Consider the following 19,361-nt stretch of genomic DNA (forward strand, 5'->3'; position numbering starts at 1 on the left):
AATAACCCCCCGAGCCTAAGAAAATGCCTCTCCTGCCAGAATCGCTTACCTTCTCCAGCGATTGGCCAATCGTTTCCCTTCCACCAGAAGCCGCAACCCCCCGTATCGATCCGGTAAAAGGCCCCGTCAACTCAAACAGAGTAGAAACGCCCGTTCAAGGCGCCTCGATCTCCTCAAATCCATTCAGAGTCGAGCTGTCATCATCCGAGACGCCAAAATCGACCATATCGGCATCGCCGTCTATCTCCATCGCAGTCGCCTCATCCTCGTGCGCCTCCTCCTCCACATACCGCTCAAGCATCAAGCCCTGTACCTGGTGATCCGCCGGCTGCGCAAACCTCGCCTCCGCATACACACCGCCGTCGCCGCCGGCGCCTACCCCCTCGTCATAATCAGCAGTGAACGATTCCGATGGGGGCGCGGACGGTCTGGCGCCATGACCAACAGCACCACCAACAACAACGTCGCCGCCCGCGACCGTCGTAGCAGTGCCGCTGCGATGCGCATCCATGCTCCTCGCCAAGGTCTCATCGTCATCCAGCGCGAGCACGCCGAAGCCTCGCGTCACCGATGGCGAAATGGTCGAGGCATAACCACGGCTAACAATCTCAGTGTCGCCATCCATATCAGACGGACCATCATCGACGCTAGGCAGCGTAATCCCGGTGTGATAGCCCGGGCCCGGCTCGCTGGGACCCAGTTCCGCGGGAGGGATAACGTCCTGGAAGACGCCGCCCGAGCCGTCGTCGAGGCCATCGGCCCAGATGGGGAGGTAATTCAGCTCCGTCTCGTCGAGCGACAGCAGGAGGTGGTCGCTCAGGAAATAAGGAATGCCGCCCTCATATTCCCCGGGGAGACTTCCGCCTCCCCGAAGGTGGGTGCCTTGCACGCTGGCACAGAGCTTCGTAACTGCCCCCCTGAGGACGTCGTGGAAGGCGCCCAGGTTGAATGTCCAATCTCCCCCGTAACTTTGCATGTCAGTTTCGGGGGCTGTGGGGGATCCGTCAGGATCAAGTAATCCTTCCGGGATGTCGGACTTGTTGAAAACGGCGGTTTGGAGGCGCCGGTTGAAGGTCGTGGCTAGCTGGAGGAGGCTCTTTCCCTCGGGGCTCTGGTCGCTCTTGAAGCCGATGAAGTCGGTATAAAATGGAAATTCGGACTTGAGGTTTTCCCAGAAGAAGGGGGTTAGCGCCTTTTGAGAAGGATTCAAATCGTGGTAGAGGGAGCCGAGGCGGCGGCGGTCCCAGTCAGGGACGTAGTGCGTTCGTTGAGCCTCGATGAATTCGAGAATCGGGGTGCGAAAGGTAGAGAATGTGGTGGTGCGTTCGACGTGTTTGTGGAATGCGGCGAGCAAGGCAGAGGTTAGGTTCTGGTAGGCTTCCTTGAGCGGGCCAGAGTGGCAGAGAGCGCCGAGACTTGAGAGCTTTTCCCACTCATTGTTCGCGATGGGCAGCCAATCGAAGACGTGGTCGGACTGGAGCATCTTGAGTTTGTTGCTCATCCGCTCGGCAAACGCACGGCTTGCGTACTCGACCGGGTCAGAGGGGAAATCACCATATTCGTCGCGCCGACGCTGAACCCAGGTCAATTCGGGCAGACGTGGGGAAGGCGCAGAACCGGCGTAGTCGATGGCGCGCTCGTTGACGAGGATCTTGAAAGCCGCAATTAGAACACTAGGGATCTTGAGAGAGTAGGCCAGCTGGAATGCTCTCTCGGGGCAGATCTCGATGAATTTGGTGTTGGGCGGTGCAACTAGCCACTGGGTAACCGGATCAACCTGGGCCGCATGCGTTAGCAGTCTCGGAACAATGGCACAAGCGGGACGCTTTTCACGACTTACAACGACCTGAGGCACTTCGAGGTAGATAGCCACTTGCGCGATGGTCCACATGCGCACAGCCGAGTTCAGGAGAAGGCTATCGCCGTTGATAGCTCTAAGAAGACGAACGATGGAAACGCGGTGTCGGATAGGGCAGTAATCGTCAACTTTTCGGAATGCTGGAATACGGCTTCCGTGATAGGCCGGGTTCTCTTCGACAATGCCAGGCACAGAGTCATTGGTCTGCCACTGAGACAGATCCGTGAAGCCTACACAAACAAAGTTAGCTTGAGTAGGGGACAGAGAGCTGGCCATGGAACACTTACATGCTTTGCTCTTGCAGACATCGTCGTGGCCGAGTGTCATGATGGAGCCGACGGCCCTGTCTGCCAGGGGGCGTCTGTAGATGCCTTCTTTGCGCTCGAGAACGGGGTCGGGGACATACTGGCCAGCCAGGAACCAAAGCTTGACCATCTTGGGCAGCCAGAGGGCGGCGGTAAGATCGGCCAGTTCAGAGCCCTCTGAGGGTGGTGTGAAATCGACGACGTACTCAATGCCAGGCGGCAACACCTCGAGGCGGAGCCGGCGGCGGAAGCGTCTCTGCGCACTGGGGCTGAACATTTCCCGAATCTTGGGGGAACCAAGGGCCATGAGCTTATCGTAGTTCATGCGAATGCGCACGTCCTCCCATCTGTTCCCGTCGCAAGCGAAAGCCGACCGGGCATCTTCGGGGAACCCGACAAAGGCCAGCACCGAGTTGTGATTATCGTCTAAGAGCATGTGCCTGATCGAGGCGATCTCCAGCAGGTGGCTGTCAATGGCGTTTGTCATTGCGGAATCGATATGTTCGTCTCCCAGGGCATACGGGAAGTTTATCCCGTCCATTGCGGTTGCCATTTCTGCAACAGACCGGGAGCGCGGTGCTGTTGGGGTGGCGTTTGTGGTATGGATCGCCTCGGTTCTTGAAATGGGGAAAAGGAATAGTAGGGCACCAAAAATAGTTGGATACGGGAAGGCAAGCCTTCGGGGTCCGAGAGAGCGCTAGATTTTGCCAAACGCGCCGGTTGGTAGTGGAGGAAAGTAGGCAGGTAGTTGGCAAACAGCCCCGCGATTTAGCTGTGGGTGTAAATCACGGCGGAATCATGAGGCAGTCCCGTGGTCTTGAAGATGCTTCTCATTCGGATGAATAATGCACTCCAGAACAGCTTGTACAAGTCTGTAGACTGCCGCGAGAGCTGTAGACGGGCTTGTGGACGGACAGAATCACTTGGCGAGTGATGGTTCTTGGGATTGTCGTTGAACTCAGCCTCATGCGGGTCACGGCTCCCGCACTCAATGGCAGCCCAAGGCGGCCAGATGTGAAGGTTCCTTAGGGAGGGGCACTATGACAAGGCTTACTGCAGTGCGGCTGCAGAGTCACGTCTAGGCAGCAACCTGGGTGCCGAGCCTGGCCGCAGTGTGACTCTGGTTCCGCGCATTGCCGGCTGTCGACAATATCGGGCAAACGTGCCTGTGCAACGGTTTCTTGGTGCGCAACTGCGGGACTTGCCACCAGACCACCTACCTGTAGGGCGTGGCTGCCTCTACCCAACAGGCAATGAGGCCATCGACTTGAAACAGTACCTTATGCTGTCTGAAGTCAGAAAGCCGATTCGCCGGGTGCCGCCTGATTTCTCAACAAAAGTGACTGAGGTGAGATGACTGTCCTCGTGATAAGGTCTACTACGTAGTGCGTTAGGCTCGAAACGAAACAAATCCACCATTTCGAATCAAACAAGACAAGTCACGTCCCAGAAACAGTTGATGGTCGAAAGATTGGGACCGGAAAGCGAATCGGATCCCTGCCCGACATAACTTGGCAAGTACGGCAAGAACCGGCTATGCCACAGTGTGGCTGGAACAAGACGCCGGCCTCTGTCCCCCTTGCGTCGTGTCTCTCTCCGTGTGCTCGCATCACACCACGCTCGAAGTTGGTTGTCCAATTTACGTCAATGATGCCTGGCCTTCGGGTTCGGTCAGAGAGACAGCAAAATCAACCGGATGACGAGGCTACACATAGAAACTGTTGGCGGCCTGACGCGGCCACGAACTCAGCCATTGTTCGTCCACGAGAAGGTCCACAACCCCGCAGTACTGCAACAGGAACAATCCACATACATGGACCCGCCACAGCCAAACGCCAAGCCCAGCGATGAGCTCCCCCCTTGCCTGATCTTTCTCTCGGGAATCGAGCCAAGCTCTCGCAGCAGCAGCGGGGCGTGTCGCGTGCCCTCGCCCGGTCTAGCCCCCCGACCCATTTTACTTTGGCTGGGGCAATGGAATTCTCTGGGGGCAGTGTGTGACGCTGATGAGATCTTCGATTCCATCCTCTTATCTCTTGCAACTTTCTGCTCCTACGCCTTTTTGATTCTGTGAATCCCATTGTCAAGAGCGCACATGACGACGCTATTGAAGAGTGATTGATCATTACCCTACTCTCTTCATCCCAAGTGCAAGGCGTCCATTGTCCCCGTCCCTTGTCCGTTCACCGCCACAGCTGCCCATTTCGGCTCCAAGCTTTCATAAAGCTATCCGAGCTTCATCCAACCTCGCCTTATCACACATCCTCTAGCCCATCATGGACTCCCCCCGCACCTCGGCCTCTCCCTCTTCTGCCTCACCTCTCCGCCTTCTCACGTAAGTGTCTCTTACCACCCGTATCCGACAACGCGCTCGGTCAAACCCATCATTGACAACAACCAGTCGCCGCCCAGCGCTGGCCATCGCCGGCTTGGCCTTGGCGGGCGCAGGTCTCGGCTTCAGGCACATCGCCACTACGCTGCGCGACAACGAATTGGCCCAGAAGAACTCGGCCGCCCGCAATTTTTACGTCAGCGTCGACCGCAGCGGTGGCGGAATCTGAACGTGACATATTTCCAATCACGGGATTGATTTGGTAATGTTGATGCTGGTGGAGCTGTAACCGAGTGGGCGGTGAGGAGGATAACTAAGGTATCTTGCTCTTTTGGCAAAATGACCGGAGAGGGAAGAAACCTGGCGACGCAGGGTCGGATGAGCTTGATTGGAACGGAGAAAGACAGCAATGATGGATCGAGTGCAGTGACTATTTCATAATGGGGCAAGGGTTTCGGTTCCGGTTCCCGTTCGAAGAGGCTCTCCAGCTACGTTGTTTTCTACCTTGACTACCATGTCCATGTAACAGGGAGGGCGGTTCTAGGCTGGGGAAACTAGAAAAAGATATCTGGGATGTGTCCGGCGCTAAAATGTGTTGGGGTTTCTACGAGAGTCTCTTTCCGTTTTTTTTTTTTTTTCTTCTCCCTTTCTTTCACACGTACCTCATCATCATTACCATCATCATCATTGAGAGGGGCGAGCAGCAACTCAGAGCCTGAATCCTCACTCAGGTATCTCACAGACAAGACAGCAAACAGTACCAAGCAAGCAAGGACATCATTAACCATCGTTAACCAATGCATTACCTGCCCGTCTCGACAAGGAAGCCGTTAAGCTAGTACTGTGGAACCTAAGCAAGCAAACCCCGTCCCAGACGGAGACACGTCCAACACCAATAAATCGCACGCTCGCACAAACCCGATCCATGCCATCCGTATGCTGCTAGATCAACATACCCATGGCGCAAAACCGGCCAGCAAAACACAGCATTACCCACGCACTCGCACAGCAGACCTGAGAAACACATGTACGAGGCCTGAAAGGCACAGAACGCCGCCCCAATGCACCCATCAGCCACTGGCTGCCATGCCCCAATGGAAATGACGGAGAAAAACATGACCTAGAGAAACGCCCATACCAACAAGATTCCACCGTGCCTCATGGATGAATATCAAGACAGGAAATTCATAACGACGTCCCTTTAGAAAACCCCCCACCACCCCCAACCTCTTCCTCAAAATCAGGTGACATAGCCGGACCACCCCCAAACGAACTCGACGACCGCGGCAGCAGCGGTGGCTGCCTCACCTCCTTCCCCTTCCCCTTCCCCATCACCGCATCCTCCCCTCCTTCTCCATGATACCGGCCCCTAATCCCCAAACCAGGTACTGCAGAGCTACCGCTCCCAACCCCTTCCTTAGAACTAGGACTCCTCCAGTACCCGATCCCAGCCGCCGCCGTCGTCCTCCGACCAGGCACCCTCCTTGGGGTAGTCCTCGACCTCCTCAGCCCGCCTGCTCTTCCGCCCGACCCATGCCCATGGTCAGCAATCTCAATCAAAGGCAGCGGGTGTCTCGCACCACCGCCGCCAACCGAAGACGGATCCGACCCAACACTAAACCGCTGCGGCGGCGCCGTCCGCTCCCCGCTTCCGCTCCCACCACCACTAACTAGCCCGTCGTCCGAATTATGCGCCGTGTTCGGCACCGACATCCTCAGCACTCTCATCTCGCGCACCATATGGCCCAGGCTGTCCTCGAGGGACTTCATCTTCGCCATCATCGCCCGGCTCGCCCGCGTATTACCCCCACCGCTGTCGCCGCTGTGTCTGCGCTCAGACGAAAGCACGCTCGTCCTCGTAGGCAGGCTCGACGGCGCGCCGCCAAAGGCGTCGTCTGCCGCCGACGGACCGTCAAAGTCAACCAAAGACCGCCGGCGAGCCGGGGGTTTCCTGCTCCCACTGCTAGTGGTGGTGGTGGTGGTGAGGGTCGCTGGGATGTCCAGGCTCAGACCGCTGGTGCGGTGGTTACTGGGCATTGTCCGCGCCATGCTGCTGCCGCTCGTTTCGGTCGTCAGGCGCGGTCGGGCGGCCATGTACAGCGATCGGCGAGGGGAGCGAAGACTGTCGCCTCCTCGTGGCGCGACTGGGCTGGCGACTGGGGTAGGCCGGGAGCTGACAGGGCGGGACAAAGCGCGGGGGGCTATTGCTGGCCACGCTGAGGCAGATGAGTCGCTGTACTGTTGATCTGTCTCCGGGGCGTACAAGATAGTGTTGGTCGACAAGGTCCGGTGGTGCAGCGCCATGCGTCGAGCGGCGCCGGGCCGGGGAGAATCGGCTGACGAGAGCTCCGCGTTGGTGAACCGGGTGGCGACGGGCGTGGTGAAGTAGTCTTCCTCGATGGTCTCCCCCGAAGCACCGGCTTCGTCGTTCAGATTGTTGGTTGCGTTGTCTTCTTCATCCTCGTCATTCGTGACCAGCTCGTCATCGCCGTCAGCATCGCCGTCCGTGATATCCTTCACTTCGGTAGCGTAATCCCGCCGTGCGATCCCGTCCTTGTACATCTCAGGCGCCGTCGGGAAAGCAGCATCCGAGATGAAATCGGCAGGATCGCTTGCCGCTGATCTGATGTCGGAATAGTGTCTTGGAAACCTTGACGGCCTCTCCCGGTTCATGCTCAGCCTTCTATGCCAGTCGCTTGTTAATCTGCTGTCGATTGTCGAGTAATTCTGAGTCGAATAGTTGGGGGGGGAGTTGAATCCGGCATCGTGCTGATCCATCCACGTCCTGATGGCGTTTTGCGTCTTTCGCCGCTCGTTCCGCCGCTGAGTCCTCAAGACAGCGCTGTCAGGGGCACGCAGGAAGACCTCTTCCAGCGCGCGATCCTTCTGGCAGCCGAACACCGATTCTTCACGAACTCGGATGCTGGGGCTGAAGAAGGCGGACCTGCTGGACGGGTCTGCGAACGGAATGCCATGCTGGCGACCCCGATCCGGCTTATCGACCAGGTCCGTTGCCTCGTACATATATGGTGCCAGGAAGTATTTCTCATAGAAATAGATGCAGAATAGCAGCGGAAAGTGAGTGGCCTTGATCGCTACACGGTTGACCCAGACAAACTGCTTCATAGGTATGAAATATCTCAGAGGCATCAGCGTCCATGCCAGGATGTTGGCAGGAGCGATGTAAGAGAAGAGTGCATCCTTCTTTGCCATTGATATTGTATTGATGGCAAATAGAAACCTGACATGTCAGCCGCGCGTTTAGGGCGACATTCATTTGCAGAGAGGCTTACTGGTGTTCTTGTTTCGCGTTGGAAGCGATAGATGTGTAGGAATTGCCCAAAACCGTGATGAGGATTGTTCTGGTACTTGATGTTAGCCCGCCTTTGTCACAATCCAGAAAGCGCTGACTTACATCACAGCGAAGTGACATATGATGAGGAACAGGCCCATGAGGGCCTTTCCCATCCAGTTGTAGGAGGGCCATCTAGTGAATCAGTCAGTTTCCTGAGGCCTTGATCTTCATTTGCTGCACTTACACCTCCCAAGCAGCTGGCGTGAATCCCATCAGGATCTGAAATATCTTGTATGCCAGCACGTAAGGGTCCTCTGCATTCTTGGAGAACGTGAAGAAGACAAAAAAGCCGCTGCAGCAGACCAAAATGAGAATGAAGACGGCGATCAGGTCTATTGCCAACAGCCGGAAAGATATCAGCAGCTGGGAGAAGTAGCGGTGATGGTCCAGCACGCTAAAGATCCTCGGCAACAAGAGAATGCCGCTGGCGGCGAGGACATCGTATGCATTCTCATTCCACTTGTGAGGATCGAGGAGGAACACGCCATAGATGCGCATACAGTAGTAGACGATCAATAGCAGCAAGATCCCCAAGTCGAAGATGTTCCAGAAGCTCATAATGTAGAGCGAGAAGCCTTGTTCGTTGAAGCCGACAATCTCGTCGAGCATAAAGCCAGCGCTCCAGAACCAGAAGAGCAACTCCAGCGACGTGATCTTACTTGATCTCTGGCCCAAGACGGCCAAGAACAGGCCAATCAAGATAACGAGAGAGCATGTTGACAGAATGTGCCGGTAGCGTGGAACGCGTAGCCGGGACAACTTTAACACAGAAGCAGACCGGGGGTCGTAGAGCGTGACAGATCGCCGGCCAGGGACAAGGGATTGAAGCCGGGCGAGGTCCTCCTTCGACTGTGGCCCACCGAGTAGCGGGGTACGAACGGTACTCTGACGCCGAGATTGGCTGCTACCGACGGCGCTCGGCGCAGAGTCCTGACATTGGGGCTGCTCCGAGGTAGGGCAGAAGCTGATGGCACCGTTCCAAATGGCCTCTAGCTGCTGTACGACTAGGGGATGGGATAGGAAGTGCTTGGCAGAGGCCCGGATCGCGACTTCAAGGGTCGATGTCCTGAGAGCAGCCGGTCTTGGCCTGCCACCTACAGCGAGGGGCGTTTGGGATCCCGAGATGCCCTGGAGAGGATAAAAGTCGTAGGAGAGCGCGTCGATGAGCTCGCGAGTAGTGTACTCCTTGAGCAGCTTCATCGCCAACAGCTCACATACCCTTGCCCTCGTGCTGCTTATGCCCGCATTCCCTAGGTACAGTTGCCCTTCCTTTTCAAACTGGAGGCAGTTGGCCATCAGGGCATACAAGGTACCTGGGGAGAAGTGCTGTGTCCGAATCTGCTGCTGCATAGGCTTGACCAAGAACTGGGACACTTGCGGGGACCTCAGCTGTTCCCAGGTTAACGTGGTCTCGGTCCTGGCTTGGACGATGATGCGGATTGCATGCGTCATACTGTATACGGGCAACGAATCTGGAGAATTGCTGGTCAGCGGCGACAATGGCGCATCTTGGAAGACCATTCAAACCTAGATGACCACCGGAAAACATGGGCAAGAGGCCCGCAGATTGCGCCAACCCGTCTTCATCGTCTTGAGTGCGGCCCCCGAGAGGGTAGCGCGACTGTTCGCCATGGTTGGACTCTTCCTCCTCCTCCTCGTCGTCGTCGGCCTCGGTAAAATCGGCAGTGGCATGGCGATACTCGCGGTATTCTCCTACCGAAGGGCGAGGCGTCACATCTCGTTCCACATCGGCAGCGGCCGCATTGTATGCATTGTTGCCCTGGAAGGGTCGTAGCAACGCGGACAACATCCTCGGCTCGGGCTGAGTGTGCCCCGGCGCGTTAGTAGAAGGGCCCGAACGCCATGGAAATTGTCGAAGACTGAGACTGCCGGCGGGTACTACTTCGGAGGCGGCCAATGCTGCCGTCGGGTGCGCGCCGAACACGTTCCGCCTTGTCTCAATGGGAAGGCTGCAACAAGCCGCCGGCAACGCACGCTGCCTGTCTCACAAGGAATAAATCTGCGGCCAGATTAACGGTGCATTTTTTTCCCGGGGTTGTATCCAAGTCCCTCCGGGGTTTCCCACAGGACCAAAATGTAAAATATTGCGCAAAATGCGACTCGCGACTAAGGAAGCAAGCAAGTTGCGACCTGTAAGGGTATGGGAGAGTAGAAACGAGCGGAGGGCCCGCCTAGACGGAAGATGGGAGGTGATAAGGAGATGCCGGGGTTGCGCACGGGGTGAGCAAGCTGGGACATCCCTGTCACGAGCACTGCGCACTAGCACGCCCAGACAACCCCCGCCTGCTCAGGTATCGCCCCAATCCAGACCTCGGGTCCTGGATAGAACGAAATCGGTGCTTCTCCTGGATTTGTGCCAGGAAATCCAATTCTACCAGGCTTTGGGCCGCACCGCCGGAAGCTATTTTTTTTCCTCCATTGTCCTAGCGAATAGGCAAGCTTAAAGACTCACGATGCAGCCGGTGCTGTCCAGAGACGGCAACGAATCGTGGGGTCGCGGTGGATGCCGCCAAGAGAGCCCATGAGGAGGTTGCCTTTGAGTGGTCCAGAGTCGCCAGACGGGAATTCCGGCATGCAGAAGGCGGCTTCGTGCCAACCACATGGCCCCCTCCAGCTGATACGCGCTTGTCTGATCTTGGACTGGGAATGTCGCCATCGCAGAGCCGATCCCGCGGCGGCCTCATGACCACAAATTCAGCTAACAGTGAGGGTCCAGGGTCCCTTTTTGGGGGTAGGTTACAGCGAGCGTGCTGCAAGTGCTGCAACTCCAATGCACGATGTAGCGTCGTCTTTACTATCACCCCACTCTCGGTGTCCAGACACACCGACGGGCGGCAGTACAGCTGGCACCCAGGAAACCGATTACCCTCAAGCAGTTCAGCTTTAAGGAGAGCGCCCTGCGCGTGTCATAAGATGGGCGGTGCCAGGCAAACAAACACACCGGGTTGAAACGGCGTCGGGTCATCTTGCAAATCCATGTGCTGTACCTAACCTAAGCTACGCCCCAAGGGCTGCACCAAGTTCGGGGTGTATCGGTAGCGTAATCTTCCGGCTATCAATTCGTGCGGACCCTGCGGCGCGCTAACGGGGCACAGTACAGTGACCTAGGTCAAGTTACTGTCAACATACCCGACACTGGAACTGGCATGCGGGCTGTGGTTTCAGGGCCTGAATTTTGAGTCGGATAACAGCGGTCAAGGAATCAGATGGCATGTATTGTACCTTGGTAAGAAGAGACGAATACGGGTATCCGCACGAAAGAGTCAGTGATGCTGTGCTTCATATGGAATTCGGCACTGTGCGCGTGGGCGTAGTCCAAGGGGGCGGGCCAGGTTCTAGATAGTGATAGGGATGTTCTGCCTCAGTCACCGAGATATCCTCGAGAATGGAAGCTGGAATGTGATGGCGTCTTGTAGTACATAGCCAGGAGCATTTTGCTGGCCCAACAGTGTTGTTTCCCGTCGCACAGTATGCAATGGCTTGGCTGCCGTCACCCCACAGCGGTTGGGGTCATCTGGTGGAAGATGGAGGCTTAGTCATTTCGAGCCTGAGCCGAGATTTTCTAGCGGCCCCGGACCGAAAGCCCCACTTTTCCGGTCCGCTCAGAGCATCCGGGCTCCAACCGCCAAATCCAAGCTTTGTGGGGCAGCCGATTAAGAATTCTTCATCCCTTTGAACTACCGTTCTCCCTCAACAAACAGTTTAAGGTCCGCTGGCGTAATTGGAAGCGCGTCTGACTACGATCTATCAGCTATCTGGCAGTAATCGAGCAAATCAGGAGGTTCCAGGTTCGAGCCCTGGGTGGATCAGAGAATATCTCTGGAGCTCTTTTCAGTTGATCTATCAAGTCCTCCATTTCTCATCGGCGACTGCAGTTCGTTAATTGGAAGAGCTCTCTTTTTTCACAACCTTCCAGCTCTGCAGAAGGACATCATGGTCTTTCAACACGGTGGATGCAATTCTCAGCTCCGTTGTAGGAGGTTCGAGATCTGGAGCTGAAAATTCCGATCTCGAGGCGGTCGAGAACCGGCCAACCACGAAATCGGAACGCTGCATCAGCATGCAGCCAGCGGGTTAACCCCACGCGAACGACCCCGCCAAATTGCGATTCCGGCGCGCTGATTGGGCATTGGCAAAAATTCTTGACCGGGAGGCATTTGACTCTTCCAGTTCATACAGGGAACCCCGCAGCAAGCTCGCCGTCGTCCTAGAAAAGTTTTGGTGGGTAGGGCACCAGATACTGCGGGTTGTGGCGGGGCGAGTCCCTACAAATTCTTCGCCGTCCAACAGTTCGCTCTCGCTCTGTTTCCTTCTTGTCCATGCAGAAGGGCTGGCGAAGTCGGATCATGACGATTTGCGGGTGAAAAAGGGCTCTTCTGGCATCGTTCAAGCCGACTCGTTCACAGCTGCCCCGCGGCAGTCTCTGAGCTCCTGCTCTGCATCTTGACAACCCCCTCCCCACACCCGAGTAACACCCCTAGCCCTGTCTATCGTTATTTTCGTCTTCCCTTCTCTTAAACCTTATTCCCAATCATCTTCGCTTTTTGTGCGGGCACTCGCTGCTTGCTTCCTCGGTCACAATGGCTGCTACGCTCTATCGGCCGGCCACAGCGCCCATTGCCAAAGCAGAATCCGAAGGGTTGATCACCCTTGAACTCGAGGATGGCTCGGCCTACCAAGGCTACAGCTTCGGTGCTCCCAAGAGCATCGCTGGCGAGCTTGTCTTCCAGACGGGCATGGTGGGGTACCCCGAGTCCGTGACCGACCCCTCCTACCGCGGCCAAATCCTCGTCATTACCTTCCCACTTGTCGGCAACTACGGTGTTCCTCCTCGGGATGCCCTCGACCAGCTCCTCGGTGACCTTCCTGCCCACTTCGAGTCGTCGCAAATCCACATTGCCGGCCTGGTTACCGCGACGTACGCCGGCGAAGACTACTCGCACTTCCTCGCGACATCCTCCCTAGGGACATGGCTGAAGGAGCAGGGCATCCCTGCCATGTACGGTGTCGATACCCGGGCGCTGACGAAGCGTATCCGCGAAAAGGGAAGCATGCTGGGTCGCATGCTGCTACAGAAGCAGGATGTAGCCAATGGGGTCGATAGCGACGCCGAGGGCCTCACGCTCCCCGGCAAGATGGGTGACTGGAAGCCACACTTCGATGCGATCGACTGGGTCAACCCAAATGAGAAGAACCTTGTAGCAGAGGGTGAGTGGAGAGACACATCCCACGCGGCGCTCGTGCTTACCACCTTTTAGTGTCCATCAAGGCGCCTAAGCTGTACCGACCTCCCAGGGCCTTCGCCCTGAACCACCCTTCAGGCCGCCCAATCCGTATTCTTTGCCTCGATGTTGGTATGAAATACAACCAGTTGAGGTGCTTCCTCAAGCGTGGCGTCGAGGTCCTGGTGTGCCCCTGGGATTATGATTTCCGTGGCGAGAGCTACGATGGCTTGTTCCTCTCCAACGGTCCTGGCGACCCTGCCATCTTGGAGAGCACAGTCAAGCGCATCGCTGATGCTTTGTCGGAAAACCGTACGCCCGTCTTCGGCATCTGCCTAGGCCATCAGCTACTTGCCAGGGCGGCCGGAGCCAAGACGATCAAGCTCAAGTTCGGCAACCGAGGCCACAACATCCCCTGCACCAGCATGGTGACGGGCAAGTGCCACATCACATCCCAGAACCACGGCTATGCAGTCGATGCTGCCACGCTGCCGGCGGGATGGCAGGAATTGTTCATCAATGCCAACGATGGTAGTAACGAGGGTATCATGCACATCGACAGGCCACATTTCAGTGTACAATTCCACCCTGAAAGCACCCCCGGCCCACGGGATACTGAATACCTCTTCGACGTCTTCATCAAGACTGTTTCAGACTGCGCCGCCGACAGTAGCCTGTTAAAGAAAGGCGTCCAGTTCCCCGGTGGCACGGCCGAAGAAAACAACAAGCTGCACCCTCGCGTTTCGGTCAAGAAGGTGCTCGTTCTTGGAAGCGGCGGCCTCAGTATTGGCCAAGCTGGAGAATTCGACTACTCGGGCAGTCAGGCCATCAAGGCGTTGAAGGAAGAAGGCATCTACACAGTCCTCATCAACCCCAATATCGCCACGATCCAAACCTCAAAGGGCCTCGCTGACAAGGTTTACTTCCTTCCTGTCAATGCCGAGTTCGTTCGTAAAGTCATCATTTACGAGAAGCCCGACGCTATCTACTGCACATTTGGCGGCCAGACGGCCCTCTCGGTGGGCATCCAACTCAAGGACGAGTTCGAGAAGCTCGGTGTCAAAGTCCTGGGCACGCCGATTGAGACCATCATTACCACCGAGGATCGCGAGCTCTTCGCTCGGAGCATGGACTCGATTGGTGAGAAGTGCGCAAAGTCGGCCTCGGCCAGCAATGTCGAGGAGGCCTTGAAGGTTGTGAAAGACATTGGCTTCCCCGTCATTGTTCGTGCGGCGTATGCTCTTGGTGGCCTCGGCAGCGGTTTCGCCAACAACGAGGCCGAGCTCCTGGATCTGTGTAACAAAGCTTTCGCGGCTAGCCCTCAAGTCCTGATTGAGCGCAGCATGAAGGGCTGGAAGGAGATCGAGTACGAGGTCGTAAGAGATTGCCAGGACAACTGCATCACTGTCTGCAACATGGAGAACTTTGATCCGCTCGGCATCCACACTGGAGACTCGATCGTCGTCGCTCCTTCTCAGACGCTGTCGGATGAAGACTACAACATGCTTCGTACGACTGCTGTTAACGTCATCCGTCACCTCGGCGTCGTGGGCGAGTGCAACATCCAATACGCACTGAATCCCTTCTCGAAGGAGTACTGCATCATCGAAGTCAATGCCAGACTGTCCAGATCTTCGGCACTGGCGTCTAAAGCCACTGGCTACCCACTAGCATTCATCGCGGCCAAGCTGGGTCTCGGCATCCCGCTCAAAGAGATCAAGAACTCGGTCACCAAGGTCACGTGCGCCTGCTTCGAACCTTCGTTGGACTACGTCGTAGTCAAGATGCCCCGGTGGGACTTGAAGAAGTTCACCCGTGTCTCGACCCAGCTCGGGTCGTCCATGAAGAGTGTCGGCGAGGTCATGAGCATTGGCAGGACCTTTGAAGAGGCTATCCAGAAGGCCATTCGGTCCATTGACTTCCACAATCTTGGCTTCAACGAGACACCGGCGCTCATGTCGATCGATGACGAGCTCCAGACTCCGTCTGACCAGCGCCTATTCGCCATCGCCAACGCGATGAGCGCCGGCTATTCGGTGGAGAGGATTTGGGAGTTAACCAAGATCGATAAATGGTTCCTTGACAGGCTCCAGGGGCTGAGCGACTTTGCCAAGAAGATGAAGGACCTCAAGGCGAGTGGCGCCGCCCTCCGACCCGGCATGCTCCTCCAGGCCAAACAACTTGGATTTTGCGATCGCCAGATTGCCAAGTTCTGGGGCTCGACCGAGCTCGCCGTGCGGGGCATGCGTCTCGAGGCCGGCATCACCCCCTTCGTGAAGCAAATCGACACCGTCGCCGCCGAGTTCCCGGCCTTCACAAACTACCTCTACCTCACCTACAACGCCAGTGAGCATGACATCTCGTTCGATGACCACGGGGTCATGGTCCTCGGCTCAGGAGTGTATAGAATTGGATCCTCGGTCGAGTTTGATTGGTGCTCAGTCAGGGCCATCCGCACGCTCCGCCAGTCGGGCTTCAAGACCATCATGGTCAATTATAATCCCGAGACGGTCAGCACAGATTACGACGAGGCTGACAAGCTGTATTTTGAGAACATCAATCTGGAAACCGTGCTCGACATCTACGAGATCGAGTCCTCATACGGTGTCCTAGGGGCTATGGGTGGCCAGACGCCGAACAACATCGCTCTCCCTCTCCTGCGTGCTGGCGTCAATGTTCTCGGCACATCGCCCGAGATGATCGACACCGCAGAGAACCGCTACAAGTTCTCCCGCATGCTTGATAGGATCGGCGTCGACCAGCCGACCTGGAAAGAACTGACAAGTTTTGAAGAGGCAAAGGCTTTCTGCCAGAAGGTGTCATATCCGGTGCTGGTGCGCCCTTCATACGTCCTTTCTGGCGCGGCCATGAACACGGTCTACTCGGAGGGCGATCTGGAGAACTACCTGCAACAAGCCGCCGAGGTCTCCCCAGAGCACCCCGTTGTCATTACAAAGTACATCGAGAATGCGAAGGAGATCGAGATGGATGCCGTTGCCAAGGATGGCAAGGTCGTGGGCCACTTCATCTCAGAACACGTGGAGAACGCCGGTGTCCATTCCGGAGACGCCACGCTCGTCCTCCCGCCTCAGGATCTGGAACCGACGACGGTTCAACGCATCGAGGAAGCCACCCGCAAGATTGGCGATGCGCTCAATGTCACCGGCCCCTTCAACATTCAATTCATCGCGAAGGACAACGACATCAAGGTCATCGAGTGCAACGTCCGGGCGTCTCGCTCGTTCCCGTTCGTCTCCAAGGTCATGGGTGTTGATCTTATTGAGATGGCCACCAAGGCTATCATGGATATTCCGTTCGAAGAATACCCCAAGATCGAGCGTCCTGCAGACTGCGTCGGTGTCAAGGTCCCGCAGTTCAGTTTTTCGCGCCTGTCCGGCGCAGACCCCGTCCTGGGCGTCGAGATGGCTTCGACAGGAGAGGTCGCTTCGTTCGGATCCGACAAGTATGAGGCCTACCTGAAGGCCCTGATTTCCACGGGCTTCAAGATCCCCAAGAACAACATCCTGCTTTCCATTGGATCCTACAAGGATAAGGAGGAGATGCTCCCCTCCGTGAGGAAGCTGCAAGAGCTGGGATACAAGCTCTTCGCGACAGCCGGGACTGCAGACTTCCTCGGCACTCACGGCGTTCAGGTGCAATACCTCGAGGTTCTTGGCAAGGACGAGGACGACCAGAAGTCTGAGTATTCGCTCACGCAGCATCTGGCCAAGAACATGATCGACCTCTACATCAACCTGCCATCCAGCAACAGGTACAGGCGCCCGGCCAACTACATGAGCAAGGGATACCAGACCCGGCGTATGGCGGTCGACTACCAGATCCCGCTTGTCACCAACGTCAAGAACGCCAAAATCCTGGTGGAGGCTATCGCCAGGCACTTTGAGCTCAATATCGGCATCCGCGACTACCAGACAAGCCATCGTACCATCCAGCTACCCGGGTTGATCAACATCGCAGCTTTTGTGCCAGGCCTGGTTTCCAGAGACAGTGATGATCTCCAAAAGGTGACCAAGGCTTCGATCGCTGCAGGCTTTAGCATGATCCGGGTCATGCCGGTCGGTAAGGACGGCGCGATCTCGGATGTGAAGTCCTTGAAAACCGCCCAGCAGAACGGCAAGCGCGGCGGGTATTGCGATTTCAACTTGTCGATCACCGCTAGCTCAGACAACGCCAACCAGATCAGCAACTCGGCCAGCGAAGTGGGATCCCTGTTCATCCCGTTCAACCATCTGTCGGATAACATCAGCAAAGTTGCGGCGGTCGAAGCGCACTTTGACGCCTGGCCGACGCACAAGCCCATCATCACGGACGCAAGGACCACTGACCTGGCCTCGATTCTCCTACTTGCCAGCCTGCACAACCGCCGCATCCATGTCACTGCAGTTACTACGAAGGATGACATCAAGCTCATCACGCTCGGCAAGCAGAAGGGCCTCAAAGTCACCTGCGATGTCTGCATCTACTCACTTTACCTGTCGCAGGACGACTACCCGGGCTGCCCATTCCTGCCCACGGCCGAGGATCAGGCTGCCCTGTGGGAGAATCTGGAAACCACCGATGTCTTCTCCATCGGCAGTCTGCCGTACCAGCTTGCCCACTTCTTGAAGAAAGAGACGGACGTGGCTGTTGGCATTGCCGACGCCCTCCCCCTCCTCTTGACATCGGTCACCGAGGGTAGGCTGACTGTCGATGATGTCAAATCGCGGCTTCACGACAATCCCCGGGAGATTTTTGAGCTGCACGACCAGGTTGGCACGGGTCTGGAAGTCGAGATCGACCGCCCATACACCTTGGGGCCGACTGGCTCTTGGTCGCCTTTTGCGGGTAAGGTCCTAAAGGCTGCAGTCCAGCGCGTCACGTTCCAAGACCAGGTTGTCTGCCTCGACGGTTCCGTTTTGGATGTCGCTCCCAGAGGAAGCGACATGTCTACACACGGAGCGGTGCCTTCGGCAGCCGCCGTCTCGTCGCCAGCAGTCAGGCCAATGCACCATCCGTTATCTCCAGTGCCCGAAACCTTGCAGGACGGAAGGCGTCAGAGCGTGCTGGGACTTCGGCCATCGTACGGCAGGTCCAAGGCCACAGAGAGCGCTCTGTCCTCCCTCCCTCCCCCTCGTGTGCCTGCCGTGGATGAACTCGCTCCTTCGCTGATCGCTCAACCGACCATCTCGCCGCTGCAGGAGATGCTATCCGCCCCATCATCGTTTAAGAAGTCTCACGTCTTGTCCGTGACGCAATATACACGAGCCGACTTGCACCTTCTTTTCAATATTGCGCAAGAGATGCGTCTCGGCGTGCAGCGAGAAGGTGTCTTGGACATCCTCCATGGGCGCGTGTTGTGCACTCTGTTTTACGAGCCCTCCACCCGCACTTCGGCATCATTCGATGCAGCAATGCAGCGCCTTGGCGGCAGGACAGTCTCCATCACCACGTCGACTTCTTCGGTACAGAAGGGTGAGACGCTGCAGGACACGCTACGCACACTCGCCTGCTACGGAGACGCGATCGTCCTCCGCCACCCCGACGAGAAGTGTGTCGAGATCGCTAGGAAGTTCAGCCCCGTCCCCGTCATCAACGGCGGCAACGGAAGCAAGGAGCACCCTACGCAGGCGTTCCTCGACCTCTTTACGATTCGAGAGGAGCTGGGCTCGATGCAGGGCCTCACCATCACCTTTGTGGGCGACCTCCTCTATGGCAGACCAGTGCACTCGCTTGTTTACCTGCTCCGGCACTACCAGGTGAAGGTGCAGCTCGTGTCGCCCAAGGTCCTTGCCCTGCCGCCCGCTGTCCGCCAGCAACTGGTGAATGCTGGTCAGCTGCTCTGCGAGTCAGAGGTGCTGACGCCCGAGATCCTGGGCCGCACCGATGTGCTCTACTGCACGCGGGTGCAGAAGGAGCGGTTCACGAGCCTGGCCGAGTACGAGAGCGTCAAAGACTCGTACCGCATCGATTACGGTACACTGAAGCATGCCAAGAGCAGCATGGTTGTGATGCATCCGCTGCCGAGGAACGAGGAGGTGGCCGAGGAGGTGGACTTTGACCAGAGGGCGGCGTACTTTAGACAGGTGAGTCCCTTACCTTGCTGTTTTCGGCCGTTGACTGCTTTACTAACACACGTGGTGCAGATGAGATATGGTCTCTACTGCCGCATGGCCTTGCTCGCGCTGGTCATGGGGGAGAAAATCTGATGGAGCATGATTTTATTTTTTGCTATCTCTATATCATACAAGGGCGGGAAATAATCGGTGGCCAT

General features: G+C 56.8%; 4 protein-coding genes and 1 non-coding gene across 5 annotated transcripts; 3 read left to right on the forward strand and 2 right to left on the reverse strand.

Moving 5' to 3' along the window:
- Nucleotides 1-154: 154 nt before the first annotated feature.
- Nucleotides 155-2,716, reverse strand: MFIFM68171_09107 (uncharacterized protein; the record flags this gene model as incomplete). The annotated part of the gene is made up of 3 exons (XM_071064526.1): nucleotides 155-1,777; nucleotides 1,841-2,088; nucleotides 2,146-2,716. The coding sequence occupies 3 exons, from the start codon at nucleotides 2,714-2,716 to the stop codon at nucleotides 155-157; spliced, it is 2,442 nt and encodes an 813-aa protein (XP_070920627.1).
- A 1,720-nt stretch (nucleotides 2,717-4,436) lies between these two features.
- Nucleotides 4,437-4,721, forward strand: MFIFM68171_09108 (HIG1 domain-containing protein; the record flags this gene model as incomplete). Its single annotated transcript, XM_071064527.1, has 2 exons — nucleotides 4,437-4,495; nucleotides 4,562-4,721. The coding sequence occupies 2 exons, from the start codon at nucleotides 4,437-4,439 to the stop codon at nucleotides 4,719-4,721; spliced, it is 219 nt and encodes a 72-aa protein (XP_070920628.1).
- A 956-nt stretch (nucleotides 4,722-5,677) lies between these two features.
- On the reverse strand, nucleotides 5,678-9,657 carry MFIFM68171_09109 (Integral membrane channel protein; the record flags this gene model as incomplete). The annotated part of the gene is made up of 5 exons (XM_071064528.1): nucleotides 5,678-7,733; nucleotides 7,786-7,854; nucleotides 7,908-7,979; nucleotides 8,032-9,319; nucleotides 9,375-9,657. The coding sequence occupies 5 exons, from the start codon at nucleotides 9,655-9,657 to the stop codon at nucleotides 5,678-5,680; spliced, it is 3,768 nt and encodes a 1,255-aa protein (XP_070920629.1).
- Nucleotides 9,658-11,574: 1,917 nt separating this feature from the next.
- MFIFM68171_t141 lies at nucleotides 11,575-11,677 on the forward strand. The gene is made up of 2 exons: nucleotides 11,575-11,611; nucleotides 11,642-11,677. It is a non-coding gene; the product is annotated as a tRNA-Arg (tRNA).
- Nucleotides 11,678-12,448: 771 nt separating this feature from the next.
- Nucleotides 12,449-19,296, forward strand: URA2 (Carbamoyl-phosphate synthase; the record flags this gene model as incomplete). Its single annotated transcript, XM_071064529.1, has 3 exons — nucleotides 12,449-13,076; nucleotides 13,127-19,173; nucleotides 19,234-19,296. The coding sequence occupies 3 exons, from the start codon at nucleotides 12,449-12,451 to the stop codon at nucleotides 19,294-19,296; spliced, it is 6,738 nt and encodes a 2,245-aa protein (XP_070920630.1).
- Nucleotides 19,297-19,361: the final 65 nt, after the last annotated feature.

Source organism: Madurella fahalii (genome assembly GCF_045866475.1).
Source record: "Madurella fahalii IFM 68171 DNA, scaffold_5, whole genome shotgun sequence".
Lineage (NCBI taxonomy): Eukaryota > Fungi > Ascomycota > Sordariomycetes > Sordariales > Madurella > Madurella fahalii.